The 18,361-nt window shown below is 38.8% G+C and overlaps 1 protein-coding gene across 1 annotated transcript in view; it reads left to right on the top strand.

Annotated features, from left to right (window-relative positions):
• The window catches only part of LOC125261191 (SEC14-like protein 1), a 66,389-nt gene extending 55,596 nt beyond the window's left edge, over positions 1 to 10,793 (top strand). Inside the window, exons 3-4 of the mRNA XM_048179800.1 lie at positions 749 to 898; positions 9,945 to 10,793. Coding sequence (XP_048035757.1) covers positions 749 to 898; positions 9,945 to 10,205 — 411 coding nt within the window. The 3' untranslated portion in view covers positions 10,206 to 10,793. The remainder of the gene's footprint in view (positions 1 to 748; positions 899 to 9,944) is intronic.
• The last annotated feature ends 7,568 nt before the right edge of the window (positions 10,794 to 18,361 follow it).

Genomic DNA, 18,361 nt, shown 5'->3' with positions numbered 1-18,361 from the left:
CGTTGTCAGAGCGCGATCAGACCTCACTAAGCAAGTGCTGAATGCAGTTGGACATAGTGGTGTTTTAGAGGTAAAAAATTATATAAATACTGTTTGGTTTCTCGCACAAACTGATTGTTTCGTGACTTTGTTTCTTCTACTGAAGAAACAAAGTCACCTACATCTTGGATGTGCTGGGGGTAAGCAGATAAACATCAAATTTTCATTTTTAGGTGAACTATCCCTTTAATTGTATGTAAATATGAAAATGCAAACAAAATTTTTTAGTCCATATTAAATATATGAATGCCATTCACTTGTGGTTGTCAGTTTGTATAAGAACACATTATGCAATGCAATATTAATCATGAATTAAAAAAAAGCTTTTGAGCAGGTGTAGTGAAATTTTTAATTGTGTCAAATTAAAAAAACTTTAACAGTCAAAATTAGATTAACGAAGATGGGTGTGTGTGCTTTATGTATTGTATTCTCACAAATATAAAAAAATATATGGCACCCCCCCAAAAAAAAACAAACAAAAAAAAACCCTGTGTCCCATACCGTCACACTGGTACTCGAAAAAATGTTCCAAGGTCGGCAGGTCTGGCATGCCATTGTGCACACTAGTGATACCACATATCTGATTAATATGTCTTTCTCCACAACATGTTGCCTTCAGTGACTCATGCAAAAGCGTACTGTACCCGTTTTCTTCCATACAGAAAATCTAGTGGGTTTTCATCAACTCTTCTTCTTGTTTCTTCTTCAGGCATATGAGAGGAGGTTTCCCACCTGTCATCTTATCCCCATGTTTGTGGACAGTGATGTGATCAATGAGGAGAACAGTGAGGATGGATCCATTCATAAGATTGAGAGAAGGTGTAAACTGGACGTGGATGCACCACGACTCCTCAAACGGGTAAAATAAAGTCCCTTTCCTTGCTCTCACAGGGCTCTAGACTGCAACCAAAATGGTTGCAAAATGCAAATGCAATCATTTTTTTTGTAATGTGTGAATTAAAATTTCACATGATCACATTGGTGCGATTGCATAATGTTCAGGTTGTTTTGGTACCTGGCTGGCACATGTACTCCCTTAATCAATCGGGTTTGATTCGCCACTACCTACCTGCACTTTATATGACGAATATAAAGCAAATTATAAGCGGTCTATAAAATGTTCCTCTCTTTATTCCTTAATTAGTGATGTACAAGTATGCTACTTGGGATGTTAATTTTGGTTAATTTCCATGACCAACAACCGACAGTCATTAACCAACCATTAACCGTTAACTGACAAGATTTGAATGCTAAATTAGTATTAAATACAAAAATAGAATGGGCAAGTGTCTGTGACAAACAATATAAACAATTTATTTATTTATTTATTTTTACTTGCGCAAACAGCAGAACTAAAGAACATGAGGATTCACACATTGTCATGGACCTGTAGCTCCATCACGTGGAGGTGCCAGTGCGATCACTTAAAATAACTCCAGAATGACTTTAAATACTCATTTTTGGTCATACAGGTTAGAGTAATAGGCATACATCATAAAAAAAAAAAAAAAAAAAAAAAAAAAAAAAAAACTGAAAATGATGATACTACTACTAATAATGTTTTATTTATATAGCGCCATTCAAGGACCCAATGACGCTTTACATAAAGTTGATAGATAACATGAACACAAATATATACTAGTATACAGTCAGTATACAACACATGATCAACCAAATGGAGCAGGCAGAGATAGTATAATATACAACACAAGTTACAAAAGCAAGCATAGAGCTGAAAAATTGAGGCAAACAATCAACAAAACATATTGTAAATAAGTGAGTTTTGAGAGCAGTTTTAAAGGTCTGAAGTGAAGAGACAACACAAAGGTTTTGTGGTAGTTTGTTCCAGAGCTTAGAAGGTAAATGTGAGGGCCAGAGCAGCTGAATTTTGAATTAGCTGCAATAGATTTAGGACTTTTTTTGGTAGGCCATAAAACAAGGAGTTGCAATAATCCAGAAGTGAAGTTATAAAAACATGAACAACAGTTTCAGCATCTTTGAAATTTAGTGAGGGTCTTAAGCGGACAATATTGCGAAGATGGAAGAAACAGGACTTGACAAGCTGATTGATATGGGGTTCAAAACATAACATAGAATCAGACAATACACCAGTTAATCAGACAATACACCAAGGTTGTGTATAATGGAAGAGGGATGGACTATAACTTCTTCGTTGTTAATAGAGTAGTCAAGTTGGGAGGAAACAAGGGATTTAGGGCCTACTAACAGAATTTCATTTTTTTTTTCTTCCATTTTCAACTTTAAGTAATTTTGAGCCATCCATACTTTGAGATCGTGCAAGCAAGATGTTAAAGAAGAGGGAGGAAAAACAGATTTGGGCTGTACAGCAAAATAGATTTTCAAATCATCAGCGTAACTGGAAATTAAAGCCATGGCGCTGGATGATCTGACCCAGAGGAAGTATGTAGATTAAAAATAAAAGTGGACCAAGGACAGATCATTGAGGCACTCCACGGGCGGGAAAAAGTGACAGAACAAGATTTGAATTTGTCAGTGCTAATGAACCATTGTATGGAAGTAAATTAATGGCAAATGTTTTTGAAATAAAAAGCTTCTTGAATTGCACTAATTGGAAAAAAAAAAAAATCCATTACATTATCTGTGCTTGCATTTTGATGCATTGTATTTTTAAGGCTTGCATTTTTATGGGCTGAAATTCAACATGGTGGTATATTTAAGCTGTGAATATTTCAATTCAAAATATTTCACACACATTTTCATGATTAAAAATTAAATAATTTATATTCACATTTCAGATTTCACTTCCAAAATATTAATTCTATTTAAAAATACAACATATAATATTTGACTGGCGATTTTCGGTCCATTTTATTTCACTTTACAAATTCACTTCCACAAATTCAGTGGTTGGAATTTGGCAGAAAATTCAACATTTCACATCTGGGAACTGCAGGAAAAGCAGTAGACTACCGATGCATGATCTCCATCTGCTGCTAGTCGATCTCACCAGCAGGTGCCGCTAGCGGCTGTTTACGAAGACCAGATCAACGGCTAGTAATTCATCATTCATTCATAAAAAATGGATTTGCAGAAATAGAGCAAGCGGTAAGTGAATGTGTGATGATTATCAAGGAAAGTATATATGCAGAAAAGCTGACAAAGACACAAAAGCTGCATTTATGTTTATTGAGATGGATATAGCTTGTTTATAGCTTGTAGCATTAAATTTCATTTATACATGCATTACATTTTTTAGATAGTTTTGAAGAAAAATACTACCAGTTTAAACAAACAAAATATGTACATTGGTGTGATAGACACACAGAACCAGTTTGGTAATTGCCTCCGGCCGGTGCAAAATTGCCGTAACGTTGGTTTGGACAGTGGCTTACTGGGACCTGTCGACAGAAGGCTGCATCAGTGTTGCCAACTTAGCGCCTTTTCAGGCCCCTTTTGCAACTTTTTTTTTTATGAAAGCGCGTTGTGACGAATATAGCGACTTGTTAACCTGATCTAGCTTCCGATAACCCCCGGTACTGCCGCACAAGCGCGAGATTGCTTTCCTGCCACAGGCGCAGGAAAAGACGGCCGAGAGAGGCTGTTCAGCCTCTCTGGTTCAGCGTTGAGGATGTGCGCTCTTTCAGAGAACAAATAAAATATATACTATTGCTTCTATCTTGAGTGATCATTTTACATGTACATATAGCCAAAATCACAGCAAATGTCTATCTTATGTGTATGGTGATTTTGTCAGGCAACATCTCTGCTGTCATGTAGTATCTCAGTGAATGGGACACAGATTTTACTAGTAAAATTTATATAATGAATAATATACATGTCAAATAATGTTCTTAGTCTTTTCTTCCTGTGGGGGAGACTACAATAATTTACTATGAATTAAATGGAAATCAAATTAAATACAAAATATTGTGTAACCAAAATACCAATAATGCCCAGAAGAAAAAAAAAAAAAAAACTTAGCGTGTGACTTTTAATTATAAACAAGCCCGAAATACACCGGGACTCATATTTTACACACGGTAGCAGGGGCAGAGCAGAAGCAGCGGTGCCACGATCGTTTCTGCCCTGTCTATTTTTGCTGCGCTGCTAACGCTAATTAAAGTGAAAACGCACTTTTGATGAGCAAAATAAATATGATTTCACACAAAAAGTGCTTAAAATGAAAATTAAGTGCTCAGAATAAGCATATCTAATGTGTTTTAACAAGAATTGGGGTATGTCAGAAAAAAATTAAGAATCTTTACCCATTTAACTGTTTTTTAATTATTTAGTTTGGGTGAAAGTATGGTGTATAATAAAAAACTAATGTAAACTATCCAGAAAATACGATATATAAACATTTTTTTTAGTTATTACAGAGACAAGTTGGCTATATAGGCAGCAATACCCAAATTTGTGGTCTCTTTTTCGCCGAGTTTGCTGTTTTGTAAACGTAAACGCAGCAGATGATGTAAACACAAAGCTTAGCTCATTCATGTGCAGCAATATGACACGAGCCTTCTTGATTGTTCGTTTATTTGCGTTTACATGAAAATGTTGTACACCTCCCCATGTAAACAAACGATCAAGACTATCAAGTTTATAAATGATCAACTTATAAAAACGAATGTATAGCTGTCTTTGTAAAGAAATGCTCACTTACGTAGCTTGGAACCGCTGCTGTGACACTGTACAAACGCTTCAAATGTGAATACTCGTGTCTCTGCAGCTGCAGTTCACGCTGTAGTTGCGCTTTGGCGCTGCTCGTGCACTGCTCATGCTTGCGGTGTGAAACCGGCATAAAGCCTTGTTTACATTGCACGCGTCTCCGGTGCGTTGCGGCTCCGGCGAGGTTCTGTTCCGTCCTCTACATGGTTTCAACTCAGACCAGAAGTATTTCAGAAGCGAAGCAGCTGAATTCGCGAGACCACAAGATTTGCCTGTCTGACGTTTTTTTTAATGGCTAAATGGTTACATTTTGTCTGGTTTTATTGTGTTTATTGCTATGCCATACACTTTATTTTGCTGTAGCCTACAGACAAAGTTAATACACTTAAAAGTCCAGTTATACATTACAAGAACAAAACATTTTCAAGTTTTTCAACTTCGAATCTCTTGTCGTCAGTTTCTGGCCTCTTAGTGATGTGAAATATGAGCGGGAGTTTAAACAGGGTGATTATTTTGACTTTATTATGTATTTGAGCTGCGCATCTTGGACGCAGCATCCGTCAAAAATAGGCGAGGCGCCTATCTTTAGCGAAGCGACGTGGCAAGCCGCTTCTGGGACGCTTCTAAAACGCACCGCGGCTGGTGTAAACACGAGCATTAACTTGAGTGGCCGCATATCAGCTCCGGTAGCCGCGTCACAGCCGTAAAGCCTTGTTTACACTGCACACGTGTGCGGCTCGTTACGGCCCCGGCAAGGTTTTGTACCGTCCTCTGCGCGGTGTCAACTCACACCAGAAGCATTTCAGAAAGGTGCCCTAGATTCAAAAATTGAATTTACCTCGGCATAGTTAAATAACAAGAGTCAAGTACATGGAAAAGACATACAGTGAGTCTCAAACTCCATTGTTTCCTCCTCCTTATATAAATCTCATTTGTTTTAAAGACCTCTGAAGAACAGGCGAATCTCAACATAACACCGACTGTTACGTAACAGTCGGGGTGTACGCCCCCAATATTTGCATATGCCAGCCCATGTTCCCAACATTATGAAAGGCATTAGAACAAGGGCAGAACATCTGGATGTGCACAGCTGAATAAACAGACTAGGTAAGCAAGCAAGGACAATATAGCAAAAAATGGCAGATGGAGCAATAATAACTGACATGATTCATGATTACATTATATTTTTAGTGATATTTGTAAATTGTCTTTCTAAATGTTTCGTTAGCATGTTGCTAATGTTACTGTTAAATGTGGTTAAAGTTACCATCGTTTCTTACTGTATTCACGGAGACAAGAGCCGTCGCTATTTTCATTTTTAACCCTCTGGAGTCTGAGACTGATTTGGGGCCTGGAGAAGTTTTGACATGCCCTGACATTTGTGCTTTTTTCAGTTGTTCATAAACATATTAATGGAAAAAGTGTCATTACACTGTATTCAGCACAAACTAGGCTACCATAATATGTGAGGAACATATACATGTTTGTGTTTTTGAAGGAATAATGTTTATGCATGGTTATTGAAAAAAATAACCATGCATACGTGGGCGTGGCCGCATTAGCGGATAATGAGCTGAATCATGGACTTCTGACATGGCTCTCTTTTCATACAGATTACATAAACACAGAATATTTGTTTTCGATTTGACTTACACGATATTACACAATAAACACAATAAAACCGGATAAAATATAACAATTTAGCCATTAAATACATGACAAAAGCAACGAAAACAATGTTGGACAGGCAAATTTAGTGGTCTCGCAAATCCAGCCGCTTCGCTTCTGAAAGGTGCCCTAGAACTTTTTTTTAAAAGATGTAATATAAGTCTAAGGTGTCCCCTGAATGTGTCTGTGAAGTTTCAGCTCAAAATACCCCATAGATTTTTTTTTATTCATTTTTTTAACTGCCTATTTTGGGGCATAATTAGAAATGAGCCGATTCAGGGTGTGTGGCCCTTTAATTCTCGTGCTCCCTGCCCCCGGAGCTCGCGCTTGCCTTAAACAAAAAAGAAAAGTTCAAACAGCTAATATAACCCTCAAAATGGATCTTTACAAAGTGTTCATCATGCAGCATGTCTAATCGCGTAAGTACAGTGTTTATTTTGATGTTTACATTGATTCTGAATGAGTTTGAGGCTATGCTCCGTGGCTAACGGCTAATGCTTCACTGTTGGAGAGATTTATAAAGAATGAAGTTGTGTTTATGCATTATACAGACTGCAAGTGTTTAAAAATGAAAATAGCGACGACTCTTGTCTCCGTGAATACAGTAAGAAACGATGGTAACTTTAACCACATTTAACAGTACATTAGCAACATGCTAACGAAACATTTAGAAAGACAATTTACAAATATCACTAAAAATATCATGTTATCATGAATCATGTCAGTTATTATTGCTCCATCTGCCATTTTTTGCTATTGTCCTTGCTTGCTTACCTAGTCTGTTGATTCATTTGTGCTCATCCAGACGTTCTGCCCTTGTCTAATGCCTTTCATAATGTTGGGAACATGGGCTGGCATATGCAAATATTGGGGGCGTACACCCCGACTGTTACGTAACAGTCGGTGTTATGTTGAGATTTTCCTGTTCTTCAGAGGTCTTTTAAACAAATGAGATTTAAATAAAAAGGAGGAAACAATGGAGTTTGAGACTCACTGTATGTCTTTTCCATGTACTGAACTCTTGTTATTTAACTATGCCGAGGTAAATTCAATTTTTGAATCTAGGGCACCTTTCAATGTAGTGCGTTTAAACGTGACATCTATGAAAGAGTGTATAGGAGAATTGCAATGCTGACAAGCAATGTTCAGTAGCAACTTTTGGATTTGAAATACAGTTGTGGCCAGAATTATTAGACGCCTTCATAAATATGATCAAAGATGACTCTAAAAATAAATCTGCATTGTTTATCCTTTTGATCTTTAATTCATAAAATTAGCAAAAATCTAACCTTTCATTGAAGGAAAAGAATAGAAAGTGGGGGGGGGGGAATAACATTATGAAATAAATGTTTTTCTCCAAAACACGTTGCCCACAATTATTAGCACCCTTTTATTCAATACTTTTTGCAACCTCCTTTTGCCAAGAGAACAGCTCTGAGTCTTCTTCTATAACGCCTAATGAGTTTGGAGAACACCTAACAAGAGATCAGAGACCATTCCTCCATACAGAATCTCTCCAGATCCTTCAGATTCCAGCTCCATGATGGTGCTTCTTCTCTTCAGTTCACTCCACTCATTTTCTTTAGGGTTCAGGTCAGGGGACTGGGATGGCCATGGCAGAAGCTTCATTTTGTGCTCAGTGACACATTTTTGTGCTGGTTTTGATGTTTATTTTGGATCATTGTCCCGACAGATGATCCAACCACAGCCCATTATAAGATTTCTAGCAGAAGCGGTCAGGTTTTGATTTTTTATCTGTTGGTATTTGATAGAATCCATGATACGATATATCTGAACAAGTTGTCCAGGACCTCCAGCACAAAAATAGGCCCACAACATTAAAGATCCAGCAGTATATTTAACCGTGGACATGGAGCACTTTTTATCCATGTGTGCACCAAACCCATCTGGTGGGTTTGCTGCCAAAAAGCTATTTTTTTAGTTTCATCTGACCATAGAAGCTCGTCCCGTTTGAAGATCCAGTCATGTCTGACAACTGAATATGTTGGAGATTGTTTCTGGATGAGAGCAGAGTATTTTTCTTGAAACCCTCCCGAACAACTTGTGGGGATGTAGGTGCTTTTGATAATTTTTTTTAGGCTTTCTGAGATTCAAGACTCAACTAATCTCTGCAATTCTCCAGCTGTGATCCTTGGAGAGTCTTTGGCCCCTTAAACATTCTTCCTCACTGTGCATTAGGATGATTTAGACACGCGTCCTCTTCCAGGCAGATTTGTAACATCTTTAGTTGATTGGAACTTCTCAATTATTGCCCTGATAGTGGAAATGGGGATTTTCAATGCTTCAGCTATTTTCTTACAGCCACTTTCTATTTTGTGAAGCTCGACAATCATTTGCTACACATCATAACTATATTCTTTGGTTTTACTCATTGTGATGAATGATTAAGGGAATTTGGCCTTTGTGTTTCCTCATGTTTATATTCCTGTGGAACAGGAAGTCATGGCTGGACAATTTCATGTTCATGATCACCCGGTGAGCTAAAAAAATGTAAATATGAATGGGAATATACTTCAGAGATATTTTACTCATAAAAAATTCTAGGGGTGCTAATAATTGTGGGCAACGTGTTTTGGAGAAAAACATTTATTTCTTAATGTTATTTTCCCCCCACTTTCAATTCTTTTCCTTCAATGAAAGGTTAGATTTTTGCTAATTTTATGAATTAAAGATCAAAAGGATAAACAATGCAGATTTATTTTTAGAGTCATCTCTGATCATATTTAGGAAGGGGTCTAATAATTCTGGCCACAACTTTAAATAAGTAAATGTTGTGTTTGTGATATAGCCTACAGTACAGCCGCATTTCAGGTGAAAGCACAATAGCGCGTGCTACTCCTGCATCGCAAATGGTGTATGTGTGAAATAATGCTTACAAATGGTCCGACGTTGCCTGACGGCTGATCATCGGCTTGGTGTGTCCCGGGCTTAAAATACACTTACACCAGAATATCAATGTACATTTCTTCTTCTGATGAGACAGTCACTTTCCTGACTTTTCCAGCAAACTGTGCTTTCAAGTTAACTACGTTCAAACTTTCCACGGATGACTCGATTTCTGGAAGAAATGTGCATCCTTTGCTCAACACCAAAAATCAATGGAGGTATCTTTCATATCGATCATTAGACATGTTTTTAAGCCATTGCTTGGTTCGATTGATTCATTTCATATTTTAGTAATGCTTTCTTTTAAATTTATGCTTGTTGGAAACAATGTTCAGATTAAAATATTTTGCAAATATCAAGTTTTAGTCACTGTTAATCTTTATATAAATGCAAAACCAGCATATACAAATTAAAAGAATGGTTCATCAACATGCAAGGTCATTATGATTAATACAAAAAAAAGGTGCGACCAAATTGTAAGTCAGTGAGTCTAGAGCCCTGTCTCATTCCCCCCTCATGTTTTTTTTATTATGATTTTTGTCTATATTGCCTAAAGTTTATGGAATTTGCTTTGCTTTGACTTTCTGTAAAGGTTAGGGTAAGTGATGTAAGATGCAAGTAAACATGATCAAATGTTCACTCTGTTTTGTAATGAACTGATAAATTCTCTGTGTGTGTAGATTGCAGGTGTGGACTATGTCTACTTCATTCAGAAGAACTCCCTGAACCATAGAGAAAGAACTCTTCATATTGAATCCCACAATGAAACCTTCTCCAACAGAGTCATAATCCATGAACTTTGCTGTTACTCGGTGAGAAAAATCAATCTCATATCTCATGATGTGCTTTTAAGCATGTCATTAGAAACTTTAATTTGGTTGTATAACATGAATGGACACCCACATTTGGCACCTTTATATCAATTTAAAAAAAATCCTTAGGCAACAAATTAAAGGGGAAAGAATAAAAAAAAGTATAACAGTCCTAACTGTGAGAGCTTCAGCCCCACAAAAAAAAAAAATTATTTTTTTTTATTATTATTTATTTCATATGGGATGAGCTGAGTCTATGATGTTTTAAACAGCTGAAATCTGTTTATAAAATGGGATTATGCACGCAGTGGTGTGATGGCAGTATTTGTCTGCACTGTATATGTGGCCACATATTTTGTGTTGTAGTACTCAAGACCGGTCTTGGTCAAAAGTTTTTGAAGGTCTTGGTCTTGTCTTGGTCTCGGCCGCATTTGGTTTTGGTCTTGTCTTGGTCTCAGACTAAAAGGACTCGGGATTTTATTTCAAGGCCAGTCAAGACCACAACTGCGGGGATATCTCTAAATTGTTGTTGCATTGTCTGATTTCTTTAACATCATTAATTTGATTGGATGTAAAACTTCCTGCTTCAAATGCAACCAATAACTTATTTCTAATTTAATTAGGGCCCAAGCACCGATGGTGTGAGGACCCTATTGGAATTGCTCTGTTTATTAGGGCCAAAGCCCAAGGGGGCTGAAGGCCCTATTGTTTTCTTTAGGATTATTATTATTAGGGCCCAAGCGAATTAGCGCGCAGGGCCCTCTTGTTCTTCTAAGGATTATTAGGGCCCAAGCGAAAATTCGCGCAGGGCCCTCTTGTTCTTCTAAGGATTATTATTATTTTTTTTATTTTTTTTCTGTCTTCCGGGGCTTTTTGGGGGCCTTAACATGCTCAAAAACTCTTGAAAATTGGCACACACATTGGAATCCGCGGCCATTAGGACGCCGCAGAGGCTGGTACCCGGGCGTGGCAGGGGGGGCTCGACAGCGCCCCCTTGAAAAAAATCTGAAAATTTGGTGCATATATTAAACACGCTTGCACGTATTAGTATGAAACTCGGTACACATATAGACCTCATCGGGCCGAACAACTTTCGTGCTCTAAGTTAAACGCCACGCCAACAGGAAGTCAGCTATTAAGGGTTGTTTGAAAAACGCATGCTCTGGAATTTGATATACTCCTCCTAGACGATTAATCCGATCGCCACCAAACTCGGTCAGCATGAAGTCAAGACACTGATGATTAAAAATTGCCAGGGGATTTTTGATATCTCGAACGGTTTGGCCGTGGCGAGGCAACGAATTTATGGCGAGAAAAAGGAAACAGGAAATGTGTTATAACGTCTGCATACATATATTGATCTTTATGAAACTTCACGAGTGTGTTGGTTGTAGTAGTCTGATCACATGGATGTGACTATTGTGAGTCAAAGTTATAGCGCCACCAACTGGCAGCAGAGAGTGTATCACTTTTTGAAATGCTTTGAGATCACCCTCTTATTTTTACCTGATTTGCTTCAAACTTCATCAGTGTAATGTCAATACACAGCAGATGTAGACCTATGACAGGATTTTTGATATTTGTAATATTGTTGCCATGGCAACAGGTCAAACTGTAATAATATTCTTGAGTGTTTTTGAGGCTCTTAACATGCTTCAAATTGCATGAAACTCGACACACACATCAATATTGTCAACCAGTAGACATGGACAAAGCCATAGAAATGGGCGTGGTGGAGGGGCTCATTAGCGCCACCTTTTGACAAAAGTGGGGGGGTTAGTTTTTCCTACAGTCACCAAACTCGGTACACATATTGTTCTCATCAAGCCGGACAATTTTCTAATTTACATTCATTAGCTCCGACCAACAGGAAGTCGCTTATTTTTGTTTGAATGTAAATTTTTTGAAAAAACAGGCTATGAATTTTATACTGCTACTCCTACAGGGTTTATCCAATTTACACCAAGCTTTTTTTAACTTGTTGCTAACACATTGAAGTTGTTTAATTGCAAACGGATTTTGGATATCTCAAACGGTTTGGCCGTGGCGAGGCAACGAATTTATGGCAAGAAAAGGGAAACAAAGTGTTATAACTTCTGCATACATTGATTGATTTTGATGAAACTTCGGCTTAGTCTTCGTTGTACAAGGCTGATCACATGGATGTGACTATTGTGATTCAAAGTCATAGCGCCACCAACTGGAAGCAGAAAATGTGTCACTTTCAGCATACATTGAGATCACCCTCTTATTTTTACCTGATTTGCTTCAAAATTCATCAGAATAATGTTAAAACTTGGCACATGTAATCCTTTGAAAATGGGCAGGGAGGAGGGGCTCTATAGCGGCACCTTGTAGTGCAGTAAATGTGGAGTGAATTTGACATAGTCCTTTGATGTTTAACCGTTTTAAGTGCCTATTGCCCGCTGTGCACAGTTGCCCTGAAGCCACCGGGGTGGCGGTGCCACCGGGCTTGGGCCCGCCATCGCTGCTCGCAGCTATATTTATTTTTTATTTTATTTTAGGTTTTGGGGTTTTTTGGGGCCCTTAACATGCTCAAAAACTCTTGAAATTTTGCACACGGGTCAGAACCCGCGGCCATTACAGCCGGACAGAAGCTGGTACCTGGGCGTGGCAGGGGGCTCGACAGCGCCCCTTGAATGGGGTCCAAAAACATGGTCCATATATCAAACACGCTTGCACATACAAGTCTAAAACTCGGTACACATATAGACCTCATCGGGCCGAACAACTTTCGTGCTCTAAGTTATACGTCACCTCAACAGGAAGTCAGCTATTATGGGTAGTTTGAAAAACGCATGCTCTGGAATTTGATATACTCCTCCTAGACGATTAATCCGATCGCCACCAAACTCGGTCAGCATGAAGTCAAGACATTGATGATGAAAAATTCCTAGCGGATTTTTGATATCTCGATCGGTTTGGCCGTGGCGAGGCAACGAATTTATGACGAGAAAAGGGAAACAGGAAGTGTGTTATAACTTCTGCATACATTGATTGATGTTTATGAAACTTCAGCGGTATGTTCGTTATAGGAGTCTAATCACATGGATGTGACTATTGTGAGTCAAAGTTATAGCGCCACCAACTGGCAGCAAGAAGTGTGTCACTTTCAAAATGCATTGAGTTCACTCTGTTATGTTTACCTGATTTGCTTCAAACTTCATCAGTGTAATGTCAATACACAGCAGATGTAGACCTGTGACAGGATTCTTGATATTTTAAATATGGTTGCCATGGCAACACATCAAACTTTAATAATATTCTTGAGTGTTTTTGAGGCTCTTAACATCCTTCAAATTGCATGAAACTCGACACACACATCAATATTGTCAACCAGTAGACATGGACAAAGCCATAGAAATGGGCGTGGTGGAGGGGCTCAGTAGCGCCACCTTTTGACAAAAGTGGGGGGGTTAGTTTTTCCTACAGTCACCAAACTCGGTACACATATTGGTCTCATCAAGCCGGACAATTTTCTAATTTACATTAATTAGCTCCAACCAACAGGAAGTCAGCTATTTTGGTTTGAATGTTAATTTTTTGAAAAAACAGGCTTTGAATTTAATACTACTACTCCTACAGGGTTTATACAATTTACACCAAACTTTTTTTACTTGGTGCTAATACATTGAAGTTGTTTAATTGCAAACGGATTTTGGATATCTCAAATGGTTTGGCCGTGGCGAGGCAACAAATTTATAGCAAGAAAAGGGAAACAAAGTGTTATAACTTCTGCATACATTATTTGATTTTGATGAATCTTCGGCTGTGTCTTCGTTGTACAAGGCTGATCACATAGATGTGACTATTGTGAGTCAAAGTTATAGTGCCAACAACTGGCAGCAGGAAATGTGTTACTTTCAGCATGCTTTGAGATCACCATCTTATGTTTACCCTATTTGCTTCAAACTTCATTTAAATAATGTCAAAACATGTCAGATGTAGACCTTTGAAAAGAATTGTGATATCTCAAACACAGTTGCCTTGGCAACGCATCAAACTTTTATATTGGTTTTGAATGCTTTTGAGACTCTTAGCATGCTTCAAATTCTTTGAAACTCCACACACACACCAGGATTGTTAGCCAGTAAACATGGGCAAAGCCTTAGAAACGGGCAGGGAGGAGGGGCTCTATAGCGCTACCTTGTAGTGCAGTAAATGTGGAGTGAATTTGACAGTCCTTTTATGCTTAACTGTTTTAAATGCCCATTGCCCGCCATGCACAGTTGCCCTGAAGCCACAGGGGTGGCGGTGCCACCGGGCTTTGGCCCGTCATCGCTGCTCGCAGCTATATTTATTATTATTATTATTAGGGCCAAAGCCCTGTAAGGGGCTGAAGGCCCTTTTTTTTTTCTTTAGGATTATTATTATTAGGGCCAAAGCCCTGTAAGGGGCTGAAGGCCCTATTGTTTTCTTTAGGATTATTATTAGGGCCAAAGCCCTGTAAGGGGCTGAAGGCCGTATTGTTTTCTTTAGGATTATTAGGGCCAAAGCCCAAGGGGCTGAAGGCCCTATTGTTTTCTTTAGGATTATTATTATTATTATTATTAGGTCCCGAGCACCGATGGTATGAGGACCCTATTGGAATTGCTCCGTTTATTATTATTAGGGCCCGAGCACCGATGGTGTGAGGACCCTATTGGAATTGCTCCGTTTATTATTATTATTATTATTATTATTAGGGCCCGAGCACCGATGGTGTGAAGACCCTATTGGAATTGCTCCGTTTATTATTATTATTATTATTATTATTATTATTAGGGCCAGAGCACCGATGGTGTGAGGACCCTATTGGAATTGCTCCGTTTATTATTATTAGGGCCCGAGCACCGATGGTGTGAGGACCCTATTGGAATTGCTCCGTTTATTAGGGCCCGAGCACCGATGGTGTGAGGACCCTATTGGAATTGCTCCGTTTATTATTATTATTATTATTATTATTATTAGGGCCCGAGCACCGATGGTGTGAGGACCCTATTGGAATTGCTCCGTTTATTATTATTATTAGGGCCCGAGCACCGATGGTGTGAGGACCCTATTGGAATTGCTCCGTTTATTATTATTATTATTAGGGCCCGAGCACCGATGGTGTGAGGACCCTATTGGAATTGCTCCGTTTATTATTATTAGGGGCCAAGCACCGAAGGTGCTTAGGCACCTATTGTTATTGTTGGCGTTCCGTACGCTTATTATTATTCTTCTTCTTCTTCCGCTCTTGAAGTCTATGGCAGCCCATAGAACCGTTTGCGGGAAAGTTATGAAATTTGGCACACAGTTAGAGGACAGTCTGACCTATGTTCATAGCAAATTTGGAGTCTCTAACTCAATCCCTCTAGCGCCACCAGCTGTCCAAATTTGCACTTATGTTTATGTTAATAACTTTTGAACCATAAGGGCTAGAAACAAAATTATTTTTTCCTCTGATTCCTTGGCTCAAGTCGAATAGATTGCACCCTATGACGTCATTTTCCGTCATGAAAATTTTTCCGCCATTTTGAATTTTCTGAAAAACCTACTTTTTCGAACTCCTCCTAGGCCGTTACTCCGATTTTCACGAAAATTGAACCAGATCATCTTCAGATCATGCTGACAAAAAGTTATGGAATTCAAGTCGATTGCTCAAACCGTTTTCGAAAACACACGAACGAATTGTACGTAGCGCCTCCGAAAATAGAAGTAAGGCTGTATCTCTGCAACACTTTATCATATTCAGACCAAACTTGGTACATGTCATCACAAGCATGACCTGAGGCACCATGCAGTGTTTCGGCGCAGTGCCACCTACTGGTGCGGAGATGTGAAAAATGGCTATTTTTGCTTATAACTTCTTATGGGTTTGTCCAAAATCATAAATTTGGTCTCCTTGGATTTGGGGCATCATGCCGAGTCGAATAATATCCAATTTTCCCATATTGGCCATTTTAGCTGTCGGCCATTTTGAATTTTGTGCTAAAATGCTGTATTTTACGAACGCATTAGCGTATCGTTACGAAACTCGGTATGGGTCATCAGGATAAAGCCCTGAAGGAGCATGAGAAGTTTCAGCACTGCGCCACCTTGTGGTCAAAAGTTATAACGAAATTTACAAAAATGCTAATAACTTTTGACTATATTAACCGATTGTAATGAAACTGGTCTCAATAGATTCCTTGGGTCATGCTGAGAACATAGATTACAAATTTGCCATAGTCAGCTGAACTTCCTGTCCGCCATATCGTTTTACTTTGAAAACCTACTTTTTCGAACTCCTCCTAGACCGTTGCTCCGATTTTCACCAAAATTGAACCATATCATCTTCAGACCATGCCGACAAAAAGTTATGGATTTCAAGTCGATAAGTCAAACCGTTTTCGTATACCGGAGCAAAGAATTTGAGGCATGATGCAAAAATTACTCTTGAAGCTGTATCTCTACAATGCTTTGACATATTCAGACCAAACTTGGTACGTGTCATCACAAGCATGACCTGAGGCAATATACAGTGTTTCGGCGCAGCGCCACCTACTGGAGGGGAAATATGAAAAATGGCTATTTTTGCTTGTAACTTCTGATGGGTTCGACAAAAATTCATAAATTTGGTATGGGTCATCAGGACAATGCCCTGACGGAGCCTGAGTAGTTTTGGACCAGCGCCACCTTGTGGTCAAAAGTTATAACAAAATTGACAAAAATGCTAATAACTTTTTTTCTAATTGCTCACTGCTGCTGTTGGTCTGATGCTCCCAGCCATGTTGGCTGGCTCCTTGTGCCGTTTTTGTGCTTGGCCCCGTAATTGCTGCTTGCAGCTATATTTAGGGGCCAAGCACCGAAGGTGCTTAGGCACCTATTGTTATTGTTGGCGTTCCGTACGCTTATTATTATTCTTCTTCTTCCGCTCTTGAAGTCTATGGCAGCCCATAGAACCGCTTGCGGGAAAGTTGTGAAATTTGGCACACAGTTAGAGGACAGAATGACCTTTGTCCATAGCAAATTTGGAGTCTCTAACTCAATCCCTCTAGCGCCACCAGCTGTCCAAAGTTGCACTTATGTTTATGCTAATAACTTTTGAACCATAAGGGCTAGAAACAAACTTCTTTTTCCTCTGATTCATTGGGTCAAGACGAATCGATTGTACCATATGACGTCATTTTCCGTCATGAAAAATTTTCCGCCATTTTGAATTTTCTGAAAAACCTACTTTTTCGAACTCCTCCTAGGCCGTTAGTCCGATTTTCATGAAAATTGAACCAGATCATCTTCAGCAATGGTGACAAAAAGTTATGGAATTCAAGTCGATTGCCCAAACTGTTTTCGAAAAACACACGAACGAATTGTACATAGCGCTTGCGAAAATAGAAGTAAGGCTGTATCTCTGCAACACTTTATCATATTCAGACCAAACTTGGTACATGTCATGACAAGCATGACCTGAGGCATCATACAGTGTTTCGGCGCAGCGCCACCTACTGGAGTGGAGATATGAAAAATTGATGTTTTTGCTTATAACTTCTGATGGGTTTGTCCAAAAATCATAAATTTGGTCTCGTTGGATTCAGAGCATCATGCCGAGTCGAATGTTACCCAATTTTCCCATATCAGACATTTTGGCCGTCGGCCATTTTGAATTTTGTTCTAAAATGCTGTATTTTACGAACGCATTAGCGTATCTTTACAAAACTCGGTATAGGCCATCAGCACAATGCCCTGAAGGAGCCTGAGAATTTTCAGACCAGCGCCACCTTGTGGTCAAAAGTTATACAAAATTTACGAAAATGCTAATAACTTTTGATTATATCAACCGATTGTAATGAAACTGGTCTCAGTAGATTCCTTGGGTCATGCTGAGAACATAGATATCAAATTTGCCATAGTCAGCTGAACTTCCTGTCCGCCATATTGTTTTTCTTTAAAAACCTACTTTTTCGAACTCCTCCTAGACCGTTGCTCCGATTTTCACCAAAATTGAACCGTATCATCTTCAGACCATGCCGACAAAAAGTTATGGATTTCAAGTCGATATGTCAAACCGTTTTTGTATACCGGAGCAATGAATTTGAGGTATGATGCAAAAATTACTCTTGAAGCTGTATCTCTGCAATGCTTTATCATATTCAAACCAAGCTTGGTACGTGTCATCACAAGCATGACCTGAGGCATCATACAGTGTTTCGGCGCAGCGCCACCTACTGGAGTGGAGATATGAAAAATGGCTATTTTTGCTTATAACTTCTGATGGGTTTGACCAAAATTCATAAATTTGGTATGGGTCATCAGGACAATGC

Source organism: Megalobrama amblycephala, unplaced genomic scaffold, assembly GCF_018812025.1.
Source record: "Megalobrama amblycephala isolate DHTTF-2021 unplaced genomic scaffold, ASM1881202v1 scaffold367, whole genome shotgun sequence".
Classification (NCBI taxonomy): domain Eukaryota; kingdom Metazoa; phylum Chordata; class Actinopteri; order Cypriniformes; family Xenocyprididae; genus Megalobrama; species Megalobrama amblycephala.
The sequence above is the reverse complement of the archived record's forward strand: the minus strand, read 5'-3'. Positions and strand labels throughout refer to the sequence as shown.